Source organism: Thermobia domestica, chromosome 11, assembly GCF_964235325.1.
Source record: "Thermobia domestica chromosome 11, izTheDome1.hap1.1, whole genome shotgun sequence".
In the NCBI taxonomy this organism is placed as follows: Eukaryota; Metazoa; Arthropoda; class Insecta; order Zygentoma; family Lepismatidae; genus Thermobia; species Thermobia domestica.
The window spans coordinates 17,727,707-17,749,590 of record NC_137464.1 but is presented as its reverse complement, the minus strand read 5'-3'; the positions used below and the strand labels follow the sequence as shown (position 1 = coordinate 17,749,590).

Genomic DNA, 21,884 nt, shown 5'->3' with positions numbered 1-21,884 from the left:
TAAATTCCATACATTTTAACTTCAATTTGTCCTTTTTTGAAATTACATCGAATACAAATTTCGATAATTGTTTTGCAAACTAGCTTTATGAAGTAGTTCTTAGGGGATACGGACAAAATCTCGCGGCCGAAACATCGCCGTCCAAAACCTCGCGGGACAAATCTCGCCGGGCCAAAACCTCGCCGCCCCAAACCTCGCTGGACAAAATCTCGCCGGGCCAAAACCTTGCCGCCCAAGACCTCGCGGGACAAAATCTCGTCGGGTCAAAACCTCGCCACCCAAAACATCACGTGGCCAAAACCTCGCCGCGAATGAAACTTTTCTTTAAAATTTACCCAATGAGTTTCTTAATATGCAATTCCACATTACAAATAATAATAATAATAATAATAATAATAAGAAGAAGAAGAAGAAGAAGAAGAAAATACAAAACATCGTGTGCGTGGGCTTTCTCGGGTTATTCCAGTTTCCTACCAGTTTCTTTATTCGATCATTTCCTTCATCCTGGTCATCTACGTCTCCTTTAACCTACAGGACATAATCAAGGGACGTCGTAAAAACTCATATATTATTTCATACTTTCATAAATATTATTAGGTTTTTGTTAAAATTTTAAGATTTTGGATGTTCCAAAGTTCACGAAACTAACCCCGTTAGTTGTCATTACTTTCCTTATGCAGACTTTCTTTCCCTAAAACCAGTTTAAAAACATCCTGTCGCCCTACCTTCACATTGAAATCCTCTAATACAGAAATAGAATTTTCATATGGTATCGCAGGACTTGGTCAAATACCCGTGATACTTCTTCTGAAACAGCGTCTTTTATACCGTCATCCTTATCATCTGTTGGAACATTTACATTTTGGCCAGGCGAGGTTTTTTGGGTATGGCGATATTTTGGGGCTCGAGGTTTTGGAAGATGAAGTATTGGCAAAGCGAGGTTTTGGCCTGCTACGTTTTGGGCGGCGAGGTTTCGGCCCGGCGAGATTTTGGGCCGCGAGGTTTTGTACCCAAACCAGTTCTTAGTAATAGCGGTATTAGGTGTAGAGTTCATAGGGTTATTTACAACCAAAATAAACAATTTTTGTCGCCATTTATATTTTCTTGCAAATTAATAAATATGTTCAAATACATTATTTTTATCGAAGTTAAAATGTATGAATTCATTATTTGGATATAAAAATCACATAAAAATATTACTCTGAGTGGGAATCGAACTTACGACCTCTGATTCCGTAATCCAGTCCGCTAACCGTATGGCCACATATTACGACACTGACAGGCTATATTTTTATAATGTTTTGCCGCCTCTTTTTTCTGTGTGTCAATTCAAGTGCCATCCGTGAAAACACCGTTTTCAATTTTAGGTCAAATCACTGTCACTTTTTGTGGAGAATCCAAATGTGCAATAAAAATGGGGGTTTCCATTTAAAATTTTAAAGTTACCCCTGTACCCTCCGAAGGGGGTGGGGATAGCGGATTGCGTTTTGTATCATTGGATAGCTTTTTCAAAACTATTTAACACGTGTTATTTTTGTTTTGCTGATCTGCATATTTCGCGAGATTTTGGACTGTTCCGGGACTTTTTCTGCACCATATATATATATATATATATATATATATATATATATATATATATATATATATATATATATATATACCAAGTTGCGGGGCTGACTTTGAATTTAAACGGTATCGGAATTGTCACAGTTCATCTCAGCGACTCCGGAAACTATGAACTTGACACTAATATCAGTGAGTTTCGATCATCGTTATATATCTCCCCCTTCCCATCCCCTAAATTGCACCGTCAACGTGAAATGATACAACCCATCCCAGGCCCGAACCTCATCTATGTTGAAAATTTGATCGAGATCGGTCGGGTGATTCAAGAGTTATTAAGTTACATAGTTTCATTTGAGATATAGTCTTGGATTTATATTTTTTTAATCGTATGAAAAATGGCTGTTTAAATAGTAATTTGTTATAGTGACCACATTCTGTACCTGGCTGATTTAAACTAAAACTAACAAAACAGCGGGAAAAACCAGTTTTATGTGTAAATCTTAGCGCGGATCAGAAAGAAAGCGAGCAGGTTATTGGAAAACTACAGAGAAATGATCATCGTGTATAGTCTACTTTGATGCATGGCTATGTTTAAGAATCAAATTAAATCGATTTTTTGTAAACTAGCTGACTCAGCGACTTGATAAAACGTATTTTGGTCCAGCCAAAATCATTGCTTCTTTTGATTATTTCAGTAAAATGAAGAAAGAGTTTCGTAAAATATATATATATATATATATATATTCTCAAGTGCTAAGTGTGCTATACTGCTTCCAGTTAGTCTCCTGTCTGTTCCAGCGCAAAATGCTGAATCTTTGGAGGACAGGTGTCGATTGACGAGATTGATTTCATTTGTTGTGATGCATTTATTCTTCTTTTGTCCTGAATGACCTTTTTATGCATCCTCAGTCACGTGTGCTCGTTTTTCATTTATACAAATTTCCTCTCCAGCATCTCATCACAGTTTCAGAATTAAATGCATATTTAACAAAGAGAAAGGAGCTGGTTTTGCTAAACCAAAATACCGTAACTAGACTACATTGCACACGATCCGGATAGTTCTAGTGAACACTTATCCGATGTCTAAATGCTTTAGGAATATCTAGATTTTTCTTTCCATAAATGATAGATAAGCTCTTCTCCATAATCATTAGATACCATTTGTTGATATTTATCAAGACTTATAAATGTTTTATTGGAACCTTGCGTATTGTATTACAGTAGTATCAACTCTGTGGTCCAGTAGATTGACCAAACGTTTGTAAAATTAAATTTCAAATTACGAATGTTATATGCGTAGAGAGAGAGAGAGAGAGAGAGAGAGAGAGAGAGTGTGTGTGTGTGTGTGTGTCAACGTTAGGAAATGATAAAACAGTGATATGATAGTTAACAGTGTATTTTGCTATAAAGTATATACAACGCATAAATAGATATTGATAAATAACAATCTCTTCCAACAAAATTTAAAAAGAAAAAATCTCAGTTGACAACTAACAGCATACTTTTCAGCCCCACAAAAGATAATTTTTCTCGATTTTCTCGTAAACTGCACATAAAAAGTTCGTTTTCTTAATTTTATTGTAAATTACGTATGAGAAGTGTTTTTTTTTTATTTTCTCGTGAACTACACGTTTTTTTTTCGATTTTCTCGTAAACTACACATGAGAAGTTCGTTTTTCAACTTTTTCGTGAACTATACATGAGAAGTTCGATTTTCGATTTTCTCGTAAAATACGCATCACAAGTTCGTTTTTGTTTTGTTTTGTTTTGTTTTCCCGAAAACTACACATGAAAAGTTACCCTTAAGTATGTCCCCGATGTGATCTATCATCTGATACATGTTTTATATTTGGACGATATTTTAATTAAAGAGAAATCATACTTTTAAGAGTTGACGATAAGTTTATGCTATATCTCATTAGCCATGCAATGTACTGTCATCTTGCTAATGTCACAGGTATAAGTTAGTATAGGTCTTATCTTAGTTAAATGCTAGTAATGTTGAATTTGTAGTCATTTTTTTTTTTTTTTTTTAACGTGTGATTCTAGGTTACATTCAGGTTAGACGGGCTCTAAATAAGGTCTTAAGGTGCACCATAACTTTTTTGTTTGTCATTAAGTTATTTACCAGGAAACAAACGTTTTCTGCAATGCTTAATTATTTTATTTATTATTTTATTTATTATTTAATATAATACATAACTTTGAAAGTGACTATGTTTGTGGATTCATATCTCTTGAACCACCCGACCGATCTCGATCAAATTTTCAACATAGATAAGGTTCGGATCTTTTTTTTTTTTTTTTTTTCACTTTGACGGTAGAACTTAGGGGAGAGAAAGAGGCGGGAGATACATACAAATAAATAAAACTTAATAACTCTTGAAGCATGCACCCGATCTCAGTCAACTTTTCAACATAGACGAGGTTCAGGCCTGCAACTTAGGGGAGGGGGAAGATATTTAAAAATGATCGATATTAGTGCAGAATCCACAGTTTTCGGGGTCGCTGGGATGAACAGTGACATTTCCGATGCCGTTTATATCCAAACTGAGGAGCCCTACAACTTGGGAGAGGGGAGATACGATCGAAAATGGCCGATATTAATGTCGATTGCATAGTTTTCGGGGTAATTTCGACAACCGTGACACTTTCCATGCTGTTTAAATCCAAATTCAGCCACATTGCCCTTTATGTCCAAAATGAAACGCATTTCCCCTTGCGAACAACGGACAATCTATTATTATTATTATTATTATTATTATTATTATTGTAAACAAAAAATATAAGCCATATTTTTGTTCAATATATATGTTTTTAACTTGATGGGGCGTATTCAGAGACAATTTGACGTGTGGCTAGCGTCCTACTAAGACTTTGGCTAACGTGTGGTTATAATTTCTGTATTCAGAAGCACATTGGTCACTGCCTTTTTCGCAGGGGTGTCCAAATACATTATGAAAAAGTAAGGGAGAGTTTTATATACAGTTCTACCTTTTTCTTCTAATATGTTCGGACAACCCTGCGGAGAAGTCGTGACTTGCTTCTTTCAATATAAATCGTGAATAACATAATCAAAATGTTGCGCAGTACGGAAATATGACAACGCTTAGTACGACTGTAATCACCTATAAAATCGTCTCTGAATATGTCCCTATGAGTTCTTGAATGTAAATGTATTTTTGTAGGTTTATTCCGTTTTGCGGAATGTGATCTCATTGTTATTCCTCCCAGATACTGTAATTTAATAAACATGGCTTAAATGTGTTGTGTAAAATGAGATATTTGTTTAGCTGTCATTGCTACTGGCTTCTAATATGCTTTAACGATAGAAAATTTGAACAATAGCTTTATTTATTTCAGCGAAAGCTTGTACATATTATTTGTTGAGACTAACGAAAGAAAATAATTATTCATTACTAACTACTTTGTTATTATTTATGTATTTTTCAGTTGGATTTGTGCGAAGGCCAGGAGGCTGGCTCTCCTAAGAGGCTCCGATTGTACGAGCGCTCATCGCCTGGAAGTCCCGATCAGCAACATTGCTCCTCGACGACTCACACAATCGGAGATCAAGCCATCGGTAGGACAGAGGTAAACAACATAATAGTTGTAATTTTCTCTGTAATTCCTTTCCCCTTAATGTCTGTTTTGTTATGTTTTCAACTGTCTTGAACATCTTGTACTTATTTGATAGGAACAAAACTAATCAGAAACTGTAATCTACATTCGTACTCTTTTTATAGGTATGTTACGAGATGAAACATAAACGTGTGTGAAGAGTTTGTATGAGTTCAGCCTTTCATATTATTATGTAGGCCTATATTCTCACAAAACACAATTAAACGTTTATTTCACGTTTGCCCACAGCCCAAAAAATTGCATGTATAGTTTGTTTTTTCAACAGGAGTGCAGTTTGTATGTAAAGAATACCAGCTTCTACGTGTGGTAGCTCGATCCATAAATAAGTCACTGTCCGAAGGATCTTGCGGACCCCCCCCCCCCCAATAACCAAATGACCAACCAGAACCCTCATTTAAAACAATTGACAGTTGCTTGTCAACTCCACGTGGAGCCATAGTTGCCACAGTTCCAAGTGTTGTCCTTCACGTTAGTGCTCTACTCCCTGCTACCAAGACCAGCTTCCTTGTTCTTACATTGACTGACATCTGTTTCATATTAGCCATAATATTGGGAAGAAAGAATAGACATAATGGGTGCTAAGACGTTGCAACCTCGCAAATGCAGTCACAAAAGGGAGGAAGAGATACTGTTGTAAAATTCAGCATGGGAATTTGAAAGACATTTGCCGAACTGCTCTCCTATTGAGTGAACACACTATACTCAATTCTCATGCTTGATTCGGTTCACAGTTTTTTTTTCTTTCTTCCTAACTTTCGTGTAACAATTGTACATTCAGTTGCTTCACTAACTTTTATACAGCAAACACAGAATATCACAGAATTTGGTTTCTTTGGAAGTTTGTACAGGTTTATCTGTATTTATTTCTTACAAATGTTTCAAATACAGTGTTATTTAGTTAATCTGTATTCTAAAGATCTTTTTGAACAAAAATTATCAATTTTGATTATTGATAGTACAGCAATACTAATCTAAAAAGAACACTGAGCACGTAACAACCGAAAGTCGGGTATATGGGTGATGATTAACTAAGTTTTATCTTCCTAACTTGAGAAGCTCTTGCGATACACTATTTAGCATTAATTTCGAACCTCCTTCTCTTAAGGTATGAGTTGTTTTTAAACTGATATGATAAAAACCCAATTTGTGGTAGGAAGTAACTATATTCAGAAATTAATTTCAAATAGGTCAGCCGTTTTTCTCTGACGCGATCACAACAAGGTCACTTTTCATCTTTATTTATAGAAATTAAGATACATAGATTACAAGGAAAAGCAATAAGGTAAATCTATACTTTGGCATCAGAGGTAACTAATAGTGATGATTTTCCTGTTATTGTGCAAGATTTCTCTTCAAACTTCCTGCGTTGCAGTTGTAGTCATGGTATGTTTAAGAAGTTAGTACGTTTGCGATCATGCAAATAAAAATAAAGCTTAAAATAATTAATGTTACTGATCTTTAATATTGTAAAATTTCTGGTAGGTAGAGCTAGGTTTAATAAAATGAAAGTCCGGAATCGACTCCCACTTTCTCTTATTGTAAGGTAGAAGTTAAATAGCCCAAGACCGCGCGGTCGTGGACAGGATCTTGAAAGAGCCACGAAGCAGGCTAAGCAGACTGGTGTAGGGAACTCCAATGCTCCGAAGCAAGCAGTGAGAGGGAGGGGGGTAAAAGTCTCAGAGCCCCGAAGTAGACTAGAGGCTTTGAGGTAGGGTTCTAGTGCTCCAGGCAAGCAAGAGGAGGGAGATCAGAAAACTGGTACCTGTCCACTGGTTGCTGTCCAATATATAGGCGTCCTAGAGTGGCGATGGCACTGCTGCCATCCTGTCGTCATGTGACTTGTAGGAGATGCTGGATGTTTGTCGTCTGCTAGTTGTAGTAATCCCACGTAGTGTGTAGTACTCTGACGTGAATACATGTGGTGATTTTTACAAACAGGACCATATAACATTGTTTGTACACGGAAGCACGTGGTAAATTACAATATTTTGTTTCTTCGCTTCTTTCCCTTGAAGCTCTAAAGCAGATTTCAAGTATTGGAGTTGCTAAAAACTTTTTAGTTTCATTTTCTGTGAAATGTAATCTCTTGACTTCAGTTGATTCTTCTCGTTAAGATTTGACCAGTTCGGATATGATCGGAAGTTCTGTAAAATTAATCTCCACATACCTTGCTCATAATAGATGCGAATAGGGTATTATGCAAGAAGGTAATAAGAACCGAAAGTGAGCATGCTGTAGCAGCATTTAGGATTTACATTTTAACAAAATGGTCAAGCAGGAAATATCAAATACTGTTGCAGAATATTTTAGTTCCGCTTGAGCATTAGTGCCAAAAAATTTAAATTTATAATTATTCAGTGCATAAATTAAGAAAAGTAAATTGATATGTTGATTGAATGATTTTCTTTATACGTCTGTATGCAACGTGAAGGTCACAAAGGGGAGTGGGACTTCTGTGTAAGTGAGGTCGAACCAAACCGGGACTTGAAACTGGAGAAGTTGCTGAGCGGACAGATTATTATGCAAACCGCTTTGCACAGAGCATGCCATTTTCCAGCATACTCTCTCGCGTCCAACCTGGATTTCAGGATCACGCCGGAAATCTCGGCTTACAAAAGTAAAGAAACCAGACATGTTTCTATCTGTTTAATTTACATTTCTGGACAGATTCAACGCACAACTTTTGAATAAGTATCTCTTACAAAATAACGTTGAAAGCTTCTGTATTATTACAACGCCTTCGTTAGACTCATTATCTTGAGCTGTATACGAATAAGAATGTACTCAAAGCTAATATACAAATTTGCAATCTAAAATAGCTGCAAGTTCGAAGAGGAGATATTTAGAAAAGAGACTTAGGAGAATATGACGTTATTTAAGAAAGAGGTAGTGAAGTCCTAAGACATGATAAAGAAACGGAGCAAGAACAAGCGTGATGAATAATAAGAAAGAAAGGCGAAGTGAAGAGAATTAAAGCTAAGAGAATAATAGTGTTCATAGACGACCAGTTAAGTATCTTTGTGAGGCAAAGAGTAACAATGAACATGGACATTTTGAAGGGAAGGAACATTTGAAAGAAAATAAAACAAATAAAGTAGATTGATGACAAGGGGCCAGACGTTGGAATGGGAAGAAGAAAAGTCACAGCAAAAGTACTTGGGAAACTAGTGTATCGGGAGAAGAAACTTAAATTTAGGACACAAATGTAAAATTAATAACGGGATGGTGGACGCTAGGGAATTTGGGTCACGTGTAGCACAGTTTAACAGTACACTTATTACACTGTAATACCGTATTCATCGTAATTACAGACTTGACTGAGAGACGTACTCAGAGAACTATATCAATTTTTATTATTGATCTTTAGAACTAGCCAAAATCCATTAAAACAATGCTTTTAATAGACCACCATTATTATTCTATTTATAGTGTATTCTTTTTTATTCATATAAATTTCATTTTTGTTTTATTTTGCTTGATAATGAAAAAGAAAAATAGAAGCTCGAAATGGAAAACAGGTACCGAGGTGACGATCCATCACATTTCGAATGCGAACTTTTCTTTTCTTTTCTTGTGTGGCTGCTGTGCATACACAAGAAAGCATTACCATCGAATTCGAGTCCACCGAGTACTGTATAATGCAGTTGTTTGTGTGATGAGGCATCAGTCCTCTTCCCCAGAGACAACAGGCCGCCACTCATGAAGAGCTGTTGCCACTTCATGCAGGTGAGTGAGTTAACGTTGTTTTTCGAAGACTCATTAAAGTAAGCTCATCAGCTGTGCTGTCTCAGTTAATTGTTGCACATTTCCACAATGTATGGCCATCTGTTTCCGATTGCAATATTTTCTAGTAAACTCATATTTACCGATTTTCTGTGAACTCACTGATGGCCATCCAACAAATGAAGACATACTGCGAGCGATATACACACAAGTCTCGAAACTATTTCAGAATGATTAAAAGTTCCTGTTTCAGCTTGAGCTACTTGTAATAGTGGTGATGCATTTTTTTTTCTTGTTTATTTGTTTGTTTAAATAGGAAATTACGTAAAAGTCTGAATGTTCTTTTTATATACTATTAAGACTGTAAGTTCCGTTTATTTGTATGATTAAATTATACATTGTTATATAGTAGAAAAGGCTTTACTATCCCAGCTTAAGCATGAGATACAAGACATAAGTACGGTAAATAAACAATTTTGGAAGGTGTAGCTACTTCGTAGATGCGAGATAAATTCATTAAACTTGAGACACGATATCATTCACTGTGTATTGTATTGAAAATCAGTTTCTTAAAAGAAAGAAAGAAAAAAAAACTTTAATGGAAGGGAACTCTTCATTACAACAAAATTTGCCAATTAGATGTTAATTAGGGACTTGAAGTATTAAGAAAAATTTTGGAAAGCGGAATCCCAACCTTTATCTCCCTGTCTTTTAGAAATTGAACACTGGCGAAAAGCGGACGAACTGTTGAATAGTTGTATGTCTTGAGTTTTTGTTGGAATATGTAATGGTATGAACGTTGAAATTAGAAAATGTAACTTAGTAATTCTAATAAGTTGTTCGTACTCAGACGTTGGTCTAAAATGTTTAAACTAGTGAGCTGCAAAATTCGGCCGTGTACCTCCATTCCGGAAACTGAAATGAGATTTATTATTTACTGTAGTGGTTGTAGAATTATAGCTATGGTGATATTGCATAGTTTTCTGTTACTTAATCACGCATTAAACAATGATGAAAAAGCTACCATCTTGTGTACCAGATGACCTCTTTATCGATTCTGAATTTAACATTTGTTGGTGTTGTATTGTTTGTTGAAGAAGAGTTGGGGGCAGTGCTTCAGACGTGATCATTATGATAGATCTTGAACGTATTACGAACACTTCTCGTCCTATGAAAATATTTACTTGTGAAGTTTAATAGATACAGAAGACTCCTACGGGGCCTCTCTCCCGACAGAATATTTTTAGCAAAACCTGTTCAATTCATGTATTAAATAACAGCTTCCAGAATTTCAGCGTTACCTCTCACCAATAGTTAAAGAAAATGTTTACAACAGACATGTATTATATGGTTTTTAACACTTGAAGCATCTTTATGAAACAAGAAGTAATTTTTTGTAACGATGTTTGATAGAGAGATAAAATTTTAAGGATGCGTAAGTACAATTTCAAATTTCCGGTAAAGTTGTCGATAGGTATTTAATTTTAATTTCCGGCAAAGATATTGGTAGTTAGATTAAATGTTAATATCCAATAAAGATGCTTGATAGATAGGTTAACTTTTAATTTCTGGTAAATATATTGATAGATAGATAACATTCTAACTTCCGGTAAGGATGCTTGATGGATATATTAAATTTTAATTTCCGTTAAAAATGCTTCATAGATAAATTAAATTTTAGTTTCCGGTAAAGGTGCTTGATGGAAAGATCCCGGTAAAGATGCTTGATGTGGAGATTAAATTTTAATTTCAGTTAGGGATGCTTGATAGATAGATTAAATTTTAGTTTCCGGTAAAGATGCTTGATGGGAAAATTCCGCTAAAGATGCTTGATGGGTATATTAATGTTAATCCAGTAAAGATGCTTAATAGATAGATTAAATTGTAGTTTCCGGTAAAGATGCTTGATGGATAGATTAAATTTTAATTTTAGTTAAAGATGTTTGATAGATATATTAAATGTTAATCCGGTAAAGATGCTTGATGGATAAATATTTTTTTTTCCACGTAGGGAAATTCTGACAGCTGGACTATATCTGTTTGGACAACCTATGTATATTTTGGGACTGAAACATGTTTCCTAATGTGTTTTATTTTGTTTTCTTTTAGGAGAGCATGAAGGAGGAGGAGTCGCCGCGGAGATTATGCTTAGTTTGTGGTGATGTTGCTTCTGGTTTCCATTATGGAGTAGCATCGTGTGAAGCTTGTAAAGCATTCTTTAAGAGAACAATTCAGGGTAAGAACAGTCCCATTGAGTAAAATAAAAATATATTTTATTTTGTAGGAAAAGTTAAAGAGGTAGTCGGTTTAGTTTTTTCTTGATTTATCGGTCTTAATTTATTTTTTGATATTCAAAGGCGTAGTTTTCTGTGTGTTTTTGCGATTATGTCTTTTTGCAATACCCAGGTTGACAGAATCTCGACTAAAGTAGGATAGGAACAACTCGGAGCCATAAGCGAAGCGTTGTCCTTTCAGTAGGACGTGAACCTACAGTAATGGCAATCGAAAACGAGTATTCTAGTTTTGTAACTATAGATGAGCTCTAATAGATCTTAGTAAAATACTACTTTGCACTAATTCTACAATAAATAGAAGTTTTCCCCCTCTCCAATTTGAGAATTAATTTTCCAGATATTCGAAAAATGTTAATACAGTATAACTGGGAAGTCTCATTTATCAGGGTCGATTCTTTTTTCCTCTAAAACATTTAATATTTTAAAAATCTCTTAAAACTATATTCCATGTATTTTAGGGCCTGATATTTTGAGCTAACCATATTCAGCCAGGAGTGTCACCAGAAGGGATAGCTGGAAAAACTCAAAAAAGTTTTAAATAACGGAGAGAGTCGGGTAATGTATCATTTGAAATTTTTTGCGAGACATACATTTTGATTCAACTTCAACGTTTCTGCCGACTTTCCGAAATGAAAGATGTACAGATCGATTTCTGAAATTTCGGACCTTGTTTACTATTTAAAAATTTTTCCTACTCCTTGTGGCGACGCTCCTGGGCGAATTTCGTTGGTTGATAATTTCTCCTATCATATTAATGCATGCGAGTTTCAGTTTTTTATTTTTTGTTTTGTTTTGTTTTGTTTTTAAATATTTGAATGCAGTCAGAATTTACAGACAGTGAAACTAGACTTAAAAGTCAAATCCTTAAGTGTGCTTGTTCATTGTTTTGAATAAACAAACACATATATTTGTATCAATTTGTTTTCGTGAAACGGTATATTACGATATTACGATATCCCCTTTTCTTTTTTCTAATTGAGTTCTCTCCTTTCCACCGTCTCTCTTGTAGAATTTTAATAGCTTATTTTTTTCTTTCTTTTTCTCCTCTCTTAATTCAACACACTGAGCTGTTTATTCTTACAAGGGAGGATCACTAACTGGCTCCGTTGAGATCCGAACAATACAGTTGTGTTTGCATTTGATAGGTTATAACTAGACGGATCCCAAAGTTATACGTGTCACCGGGCGGAATATCGTGAGTTACAACGTATTTTGTAATGTAAAAGGTACAAAAAATTCCAAGCAAAATAGTTTGAACCGAGTCATTTGTTCGGAAATGGTTGGGTAAATGGGAAACTCGGTGAACAGGTATTCCATTATTTTCAGGTGCATATTTTTCAAAAAAAAAAAAAAAAAAAAAAAAAAGGTTTGCCTCAGGGTCCCCCGCAGGGTCCCAGATGAGGTCCAACTCAAAAGTTTCTAATGGTAAAGGGGTTAAGTGGCCCATCTTTTGAAAACTGTTGTTAAATGAAAGAAGATGAGCAAATCTTGACTTTCTACGACAACTCTGTGCAAAATGGCGGCGGGTCAAAATGTAAACCAAAAATTAATTGAAAAGTCCATGATCACCCCTATAAATCGGAAACGGTGATACAAATGTGAAAACAGAAAAGGACGTGTGGCATTTATTTTCAAAGTACAACAATTTAAGTTAAAGCGTCTTGTCCCAGGGTCCCAGGTGGTCCAACTCAAAAGTTTCAGATAGCAAGGGGTTAAGTAGCGCATCGTTTGAAAGCTGTTGTTAAATGAAAGAAGACGGAACAAGTCTCGACTATCTACGACAACCCTGTGCAAAATAGCGGCACGTCAAAATGTAAACAAAAGCTTAATTGAAAACTATGGCCTTGAATCCAAGATGGCCGCTTAAAATCTATGTCGAAAGGATAGGCATACCAAACTGCTGACGCTAGGAAAATCAAATTTGGCATGAATGTTGATCAGTAGGTGACGAAAAGATGCGAAATGTCCAAAAACGCGACATCTTGAATTCAAAATACCGCACTATGTATCGAACGCATGTCCAGCTCAAGCCACTGGTGTTGGAGAAGCGAAATGTAGTATTTACGATTATGGTCAATAGTAGATACCCACAAAATATCAAAGAGTATCATCTTTAATCCAATATAGCTGCCAGCGTGGAAAATGCGTTTGTATATAAATAAGCTATTTCTTGGAATATTGTGACCAAACCAACAAAGTTTGACGCAGCTCGATGTACTGAAATGATTTACACGTGGTTTGGTACTGCTTGCCAATCTTGTACATGAACGTTTTTTTGTATATTTGGAATTCTTGAAATATTGCGATCAAACCGACGAATGGAATACATATGTAACCATCACGAATACGTTACAATAGAGTCCCCAACCTGACTGGTGCAGCAAGTCCTTTATGTATGAACTACGTATGATAAAATTAGAAAAATATCCGAAGGTATTCAACTTTTGTTTATCAGTATGAACAGGAAGTTAGAGTTGTGTGGTCATCGAGAGAACCGTGACCACAGACTTTCAATTAAGTTTGAGTTTACACTTTGACCTACCGCCATTTTGCACAGGATTATCATAGAGAGTCGAGAATTGCTTCATTTTCTTTCATTTTGCAACAGCTTTCAAACGATGTGCTACTTAACCCCTTTTACCATTTGAAAATTTTGAGTTCCACCCCGTTTGGGACCCTGGGGCAAACTTTTTATCCCAAAAAGTGTGCCGTTGAAAATGATAGGATACGTGTTCGCCGAACTTTCCAGTTACCCAACCGTTTCAGAACAAATTACACGGTTAAAAATACTCTGCCAGCTTTGTACCTTTTACATTACAAAATATGTTGTAACTCACGATATTCCGCCCGGTGGCACGTATAACTTTGGGATTCGTCTAGTCATAACATATCAAATGCAAACGCAATTGTCTCGTTCGGATCTCAAAGGAGCCACTTCGTGACCCTCCCTTGTTTGTTACTCGTTATAAATGTTTCGTTCTGGCGGTACATAATCGCACGACGTATCAGAGCTCTTCAGAGTTTTTTATATTCTATTAAAAAATAATTTTAAGACGACGTTTATTTTATGTCCCCACTAAGAAATTTTAATATCTTGATTTCGATTATATTTAGTCAACTATTTACGTAGGGTATATTGTAAAACATAGTATAAACTTGTTTGTAAGTTTGAACAATAGCGTACTGGAACATTGAACTTTATATAAATCAGAAATATATGGTGTACTTTATGTATATAATGTACAATTTAATTTTGGGTTGGCAATTTGATATCGATTATATCCGTGTTTGAATTTCGAGAGGTAGTTGTAGTAGCATAATATAACGCAGCTCAAGTGAATGTTAGATCCGAAACACTCTGCGATATTGGTTCGAATTTGAATGATGCTTGAACAAACAGAGGTTAAAATTTTTAATTTAATGCATAATTTTAGTTGAAGTTAATTTTACACATCTTTCTGCCAGTCGCATATAGCATGTAATGTCTGTTGTTACACGAGATACATGTTTGTAAACGTGTGAAATAACATTACATTTGTGTGTGTGTGTTTTAATTATTATTATGAGTTTATATCTAAGTAAACTACCACTTAATTTTCTGTATGATCAGTTTCCACTATTCCCGACTCAAAAACACAAAAAAATTAGACGTAGACACATCACTCGAAACCTGAACAGTTGGACATAAATAAACTTTTAACAGTTTGACAAAAATAAACTTTTTTTGTGACCATTGTTAGATTTAGAATTCCAGAGTTACATGATCACTCGAGACAGGAACTAATGTCTTTAATGAACTTATGTACCCCTGACAGATGACGCCGTGCTGCTGATTTAATTTACCTATATAAGATTATCAGTGGTGAAATAGATTCTGAATTCTTGCTATCGCTGATTAACTTTAGTGTTCCTCCACGACGAACTCGCTCTTTTAATTTGGTAACGTTCGAGACACCTAGGTTATCAATTATTAAGCGCTACTTGTATTTCATACTAGTACATGATTACAATACAGTTTCAGTAGGTTTTGACATTTTTACTTCTGAACGAAACTTTAGAATTTAACTAAAGAGAATATTGTAATTTAAGAGATGTACATTCATGTCCAAAATTATTGTCGCATATCTATAATTATCTTCTTATAAGAATATTATTTAATAATGATTTTGCAGGGTACTTTTAATACTGATATCATGTGTATAATCGGGAAATGTATATTTGTGGTAAATTTCATAGGAAAAGAATTGTAAATACGAAAATTATAATGAGTAAAATGAAATGTTGCTGAATGAACAAGAAAATTCTATTATCGTTTTATTGTTCTTATTTACTGCTCTTTTGACATGAAATTTGTCACATACGTGTCTTTGCCGATTATACACGTACTAATATTATAAGAAGTACCGGGCGAATTCGTTATCAAATTTTATTCGTACAAAAACATATTTATAGACATGCAACAATGATTTTGGACATGAGTGTACTTTTTTTTTTTTTTTTTTTTTTTTTACATTGTTGTGTTTCAGCCAAATGTCCTTGTGCTGTATGAAACTTAGTGAATAAATTAATAATAATAAAAAAAAGTTTCGTAAAATTACAAGAGCCCACTTAACTGTTTCATTCGTTGGCTGAGGCAACAACAGAGAACTTGATAGGAGAAGATAAGAGAGTGTGCCAACTTTAGTCTGGGAACTGATCACTGTGATTCTGACTTGGGGATCTTCCCTTTCGTTACACCCTTGTACTTGAAATTAAAATTAAATGAAATATTTAACATCGTATGGTTATGACTACTTGATTTAATGAAATACATATTCAGTATTAATTAAAACTCTACTTACCCCAAAACACAGTAATTATAATTCAATTTTGAACGTTTCGGCAAAAATTTCGTGCCATTTTCGTCACAAATCTTTCCAGAAAACTAACCTTTCTCGTAGCATTACATTCTATTGATTACTTTACTCTGTATATTATAACTCATTTAATTCTTGTAATCTTTCAACGAAATTTCCCTTGTACCTATATACACGTTTCTTTCTGTGTACTAATCGGTATCATATAAATCTGGCGATTAATAATTAATGAAACATTGCTTCGGATATTCACTGGTTCCACCTATGTTTTATTTCATTTCATTAGCAAAAATCAAAGACAACTGACAAAACTTAAACTGTACCTAAAGTAGAAAACGTAGGTATCTTTTAACCTATAAATTTAAAATGTGTGTGCATTAGCTTCAGAAGTAAAGGAAACACAGATAAAACTAATAAGACTCTAAAGCAATTCTTGTTATTTATTAATCGGCAGGTAGTGTATAGAAAGAGGAATACAAAAGTTCTTTTTGTTTGGCAAAATTTATTTTGGGAATAACGGTGGAATGTAACACCGAGTTTCAAGGCTGGAATGTACAGAATATTACATTCTTTTTAATTTACTGAAAACTGTACTCAAATTGTCCTTCCATTCTGAAGTTATTTACGAAACTAATTTCATCAAATGGAAAGAACTTTTCTCGCTGACTGTGCAAGGGAAATTTTATCGAAAAACTATAGAAATTGTATGAGTTATGATATACAGAGGAAGGTAATCAATGAGATATACTGCTACAAGCAATATCAGTTTTCTGGAAGGATTTTTGCTGAGGGTGGCATGACTTTTTCTTTTTTTCTTTTTCTTCTTCTTCTTTTTTTTCAAAACGTTCACAGTTTAATTTTAATTTAGGCATTTTGCGTAAGTATAGTTTTAAGAAATTCTACAGTTATGCCGTGGGTGCTAAAGAAGCACATAATAAGAGAAAATGAATGATAGTGAAAAAATGGTGCAATGGTAAGGATCTCGAGAAAAAATGGTGCAATGGTAAGGATCTCGATTAAACAATCTCTCATGGACACGATATTTCATAAGATGGCCAACCAGGGATTTCTGAACTGAGGGGAGCACTTACCATTGAACCATTATGTTTTTTGTGTCTGTGATTATATTAAGCATGTGATAACTAAATCTTCCTACCGTAATAATTGGTAACCTTGCTAATATTACATTCTTTGTTTTAGGAAATATAGAATACACGTGTCCCGCGTCGAATGACTGTGAAATAAATAAGAGGCGGCGAAAGGCGTGTCAAGCGTGTAGGTTTCAAAAGTGTCTACGGATGGGAATGCTCAAAGAAGGAGTGAGGCTGGACCGAGTACGAGGAGGAAGACAAAAGTATCGCCGGAATCCTGATGTGCCGTACCAGATTCAGTCACTTCTTCCTACAAAAACCTCTCTTGAAGGTAATCAACATATATATATATATATATATAGTACACTACAGTCCCGCTTAACCGCATTAACTGAAAATCGGAATACCAACAATGAGTACGGTATTTGTTTTGGTCTAACAATTACTTATCAAAGAGTAAGTTGTAAGTTCATTGTTACGATGCATGCATTGGCTATACTCACCCATCTCCGTCTATTTTTAGCACGCATACTGTATGGTACTGCAAAGGTCTAAAGACACCTGCCAGTTGAGATTTGTATGCAGATGTACAGTACTGTATATCGATTACCTTTATTCCGGTTTAACCGAAGCACCATCGGCACCGGTTGAACGGGGCTGTAGCGTATAGAGAAATTTATATCATCATAGGTATAGTGGTATAGTATTCTTTTAGATATGTAAGAATGAACAGTTCAGAATGCCCCAAGAGCATTGCCAGAACGAACTTAAAAAGAATGGAGCGGGAAAGATAACAGTGATTGTTTATATATGTAAAAGAAAATTTTTTTTATCTACATCTTCTGTTTCCCGCAAAAATTCGCAAAAATCATCTCTCTATGACTTGCGGTTCCCGAGATATGACTTCTTAAATCTCCCGAAATCGAACTCTTTTGGTCAATATCTCGGGAACGGCAAGTCAAAGAGAGATATTGGTGTTAATCAATACCTAAGAGGATAGTAAACATTTTGGTACCAATATTAACTGGTAACCACTGGCCAAACCAGTTGCCAGTTGAACAGTGGCGACCGTTACTATTCGGTACCAAAATATTCACCATTCTTTTACGTATTGATCAACATCAATATGATCTCTCTATAACTTTATATATATATATACACGATGGGGAACCCAAAAGAAACCGGATTGAAAGAGCGCTGCCGTCCCTGGGCGTAGTAGAGAGTCCTCCTGCTAGGTGGGTCTAGTAGAGACCTTCCCAGATCAGTTGGCCAAGCGGCGTCTGCGTAGGAGGTTTACGTTTGATCGTATTATTGTTTTTCTCAACTGTTCTCGTTTGCCGCCTGCGAAATCGTTATGGCATATTCAAAGGAACAAGAAGTGTGTTTGCTTCCTACTTGGAAAATTGGAAACGAAAACTTGCCAAATGCTTCAACAGGCTTTCAAGAAGGATACTATGAACCGCACACAATTTTTTGAGTGGTTTGGGCGCTTTAAGTGTGGTGAGATGAGTGTTGAAGATCATGCTCGTTCTGGGTACTCTTCATCATTTCGAAACGACGAAAACATCGAAAAATCTGCCCCAAAATCAGCGAGGATCGTCGTTTCATGATATTTCTAAACAGGCAGGACTGAGTTGGAGCTCGTGCCAGCGTGAGGTTTTGCAAATGAGACATGTTGCCGCTAAGTTTGTTTCTCGCAGGATCAAATCATTCGTCTGAGTTTGAGCCAGGACTTGAAAAATCAGATTGAAAGTGATCCAAACTTTTTGACAAACATGATGACATTTTCCGAGAATTAAACAAAATCTAAAAGGAAAATGTTTTGATGGTGTAGAGGCTGTAAAAAGAACTTCGCAGAGCGCATTGGACGATATAAAAGTTCCAGAGTTCCAGATGTGTTTCAAACAGTGGGAAAGAAGATGGGAGAAATGAATCGCATTTAATGGAGAGTACTTTGAAAGAGACTGAAAGAATTTTGTAAAAAATGTAATAAATTATTTTTTTAGAACGAAAGTCCGGTTTCTTTTGGGTATATATATATAGAGAGAGAGAATGAGAGAATTCAGTAACGAACTTTCTAAGTTCGTTGAATATGTGTACATATATAATGCTGACCGTGAAAAACTCCGACCATTCTTGCGAATAAAAGTAATGTGTATAACTTCTACTTGAATCCTTAGAGTATGTTAAGGAAATAAAAGATGAGGATCAAGATGATACTTAAAGGAGCAGTTCGACTTAGAAATGCATTTTTTACAATTTATTTCCATTTGTAGAGTTGAAAATTCTAAAAGGAATGGTGTTTGTTTGATCGCGATACGTTCAGTCGTTAGCGAGTAACAGAGGAAGAAAGATTTTGTGATGACGTCATAGGTGGGCAAGGAGCGAGAGCAGGCTTACATACTACACAGTGCCAAGCATTTCGTTTGTGAGAGGTGCGGTGGCACGTTCTAAGTGCGTTTTCTTTTTCCAGAACTGATTGCAAAGACTTACAAATATTATCTACATGTAGAAAATGATATTTGATGGTGGACTGTACAAACGTTTTTATAATATTATAAAACGTATCCTATAAAGCATGAGTTCAGCGTTAAAAAAAAAATCGAAACCAATATGTAAATAGATGGCGGACGAGGTTGCTGCAACACCTAAGTACCTTCTCTTTAATCATTCTTCCGATTCCCAAACATATGTATGTTCATTTTCACGTTTTGTTGCAATTTTTAACGCTGACCCTATAATTTTGTGCTTCAAGGTATGTACAGGAGCGTAACATATGAGGCAAAAATGAAGTAACATCTGTAAAGTTTGCCAGAATACGAAAAACACTTCACCGGTTATATTTCTTTTATTCTCATAGCTGTCCGCGGAACAACTCTCATCACCTGTTTCATCATCATTGTCACATGATACAGAGAAATTAAACGATGGATCAATGTCTTGAGGAACAGTCATCGTCACTGATTCCTTCTACAAGCCGGTATATTTCACTCCCTAATTCACATTGTATAGCTTATTTCTAAAGCAGTATCTTCAGAATCATGAGTGACATCGTCTCTATTACCCTCTAATGCCTCGTCTTGACTACAACCATCAAGTACGATATTTGTACGTTGGTAACTGGACATAGATCGGTGCTTGTTCAATGGCTCGGATTTTAAACCTTTCAATAATATACTTGGAACAGCATTCTTTCTCAGTTTGCGTGTAAATAATTCCCCTGGCATTAGCCAGAAGTGGATCTAGACGGTAAAAACTCAGGGGGGGAGTCAGAACCCAGACTATGATATGTATATCATGTTTACTAAAAACTTTCAAAAATATCTAAATAATAACTTAAATCAATTTTGTCACTCAAAAACTGGGGGCCTAGGCCCCCGGCCCCAGCCTAGATCCGCCACTGGCATTAACTTTTCTTTCAGTAAACTTGACTTCTCGAAGGCAGGCTCTTCAAGATGTTTGGAACACGAGTGATTTTATTTGGTACATTTTTTTTCCTATTGATTTTCTTGGGCCATAATTTATATCAATCTGGTGATTTCTCACGACTTAGAAACGTAAGAAAAGATACTTTACGTCCTCAGCTTCAATTGCACAAGAATTACAACCGAAAACACAGCAGGTGTTAGGCATTTCTACTTCACTTCACAGACACAGCACGCGCTGTACTAACACGTGTTTTCTACTTCGCACTAGTGTTTCTTTCAGGGAAAAAATCCGGGGGGAGGGGGGAAGAGACACTTAGTATTCGGAGAGGCACATTATTTTTACACAGTACTATTATATTTATTACATTATAGACGTATTATTTTGGTCTCCTCCGGGGAAATCTCTGAGAGCTCCGGGAGACAGTGCCACCCTAAAAACATGTCTGGAAGAAACACTGTTTCGCACAACAAACGTAATTACTGCTCTCTCTCTACTCTTTTTTATACTAATGCTATAGGAAAAACAACTAACAAAAACTTCCCTCAAGAATTCAACAGAGCAAGACTGCTAACAACCAAAACACAGTCTATTACATCCAATGCACTATTAAAGGTTTATCAACTGCGTACAAGGGACTGGTTGCTGACTCACATTGAGTTTCTCGCGTATCCCACCCATGACGTCACCATTTACGATTCATCAAAAACAAATGCCTGTAGAAGCTGAACGAGACGGCCTATCAAGCTATAAAAAAATACGGATCTCTTATTTTTTGTTTCTCTTTCTATTGCACCAAACTTGTTTTTAACTCGAACTGCTCCTTTAAGCGGAAGCTAAAGCAATGTAATTGTATAGGGGATAATTCATTTATATAAAGACGGTGTTGTATGTAAAAGCTAGTCCATAAATAATTTTGAATCTGGTAGGTTAATATCTAAGCTATATTTGGTAATAAGTAGATTTTATCTTTTAGGAAGTAATAAAAAAAAAATAATAATAACATTATAGTTAGGGTTGCACAACTCTGGTGCCAAGTAGTATGAAATGTACTGAATTGTTCCTAGTTTCATTAAAAACAGACAATTTAGTTACACTTTTATTTAAATATTGCGAATAACATGCACTGACTGTAGTGTGGGTGGCTTACGTCAATGCTAATGAAAGATTTCCCTTCTAAGGAAAAATAATATCCTAGAAAGTATCTGTTGAGGTCCTATTTAGGGTGCTTACTAAAATTGTTGATCTTCTTAATGGTGAAGTTATGGAAACTGGAAACGATCTGT

The 21,884-nt window shown here is 35.5% G+C and overlaps 1 protein-coding gene across 3 annotated transcripts in view; it reads left to right on the top strand.

Moving 5' to 3' along the window:
• ERR (estrogen-related receptor) overlaps positions 1-21,884 on the top strand; it is a 217,040-nt gene that overhangs the window by 167,298 nt on the left and 27,858 nt on the right. For all 3 annotated transcript variants that reach the window (XM_081730137.1, XM_081730138.1, XM_081730136.1), the window contains 3 exons: positions 5,020-5,160; positions 11,041-11,167; positions 17,282-17,503. In XM_081730137.1, the coding sequence (XP_081586263.1) occupies positions 5,020-5,160; positions 11,041-11,167; positions 17,282-17,503 (490 nt within the window). The remainder of the gene's footprint in view (positions 1-5,019; positions 5,161-11,040; positions 11,168-17,281; positions 17,504-21,884) is intronic.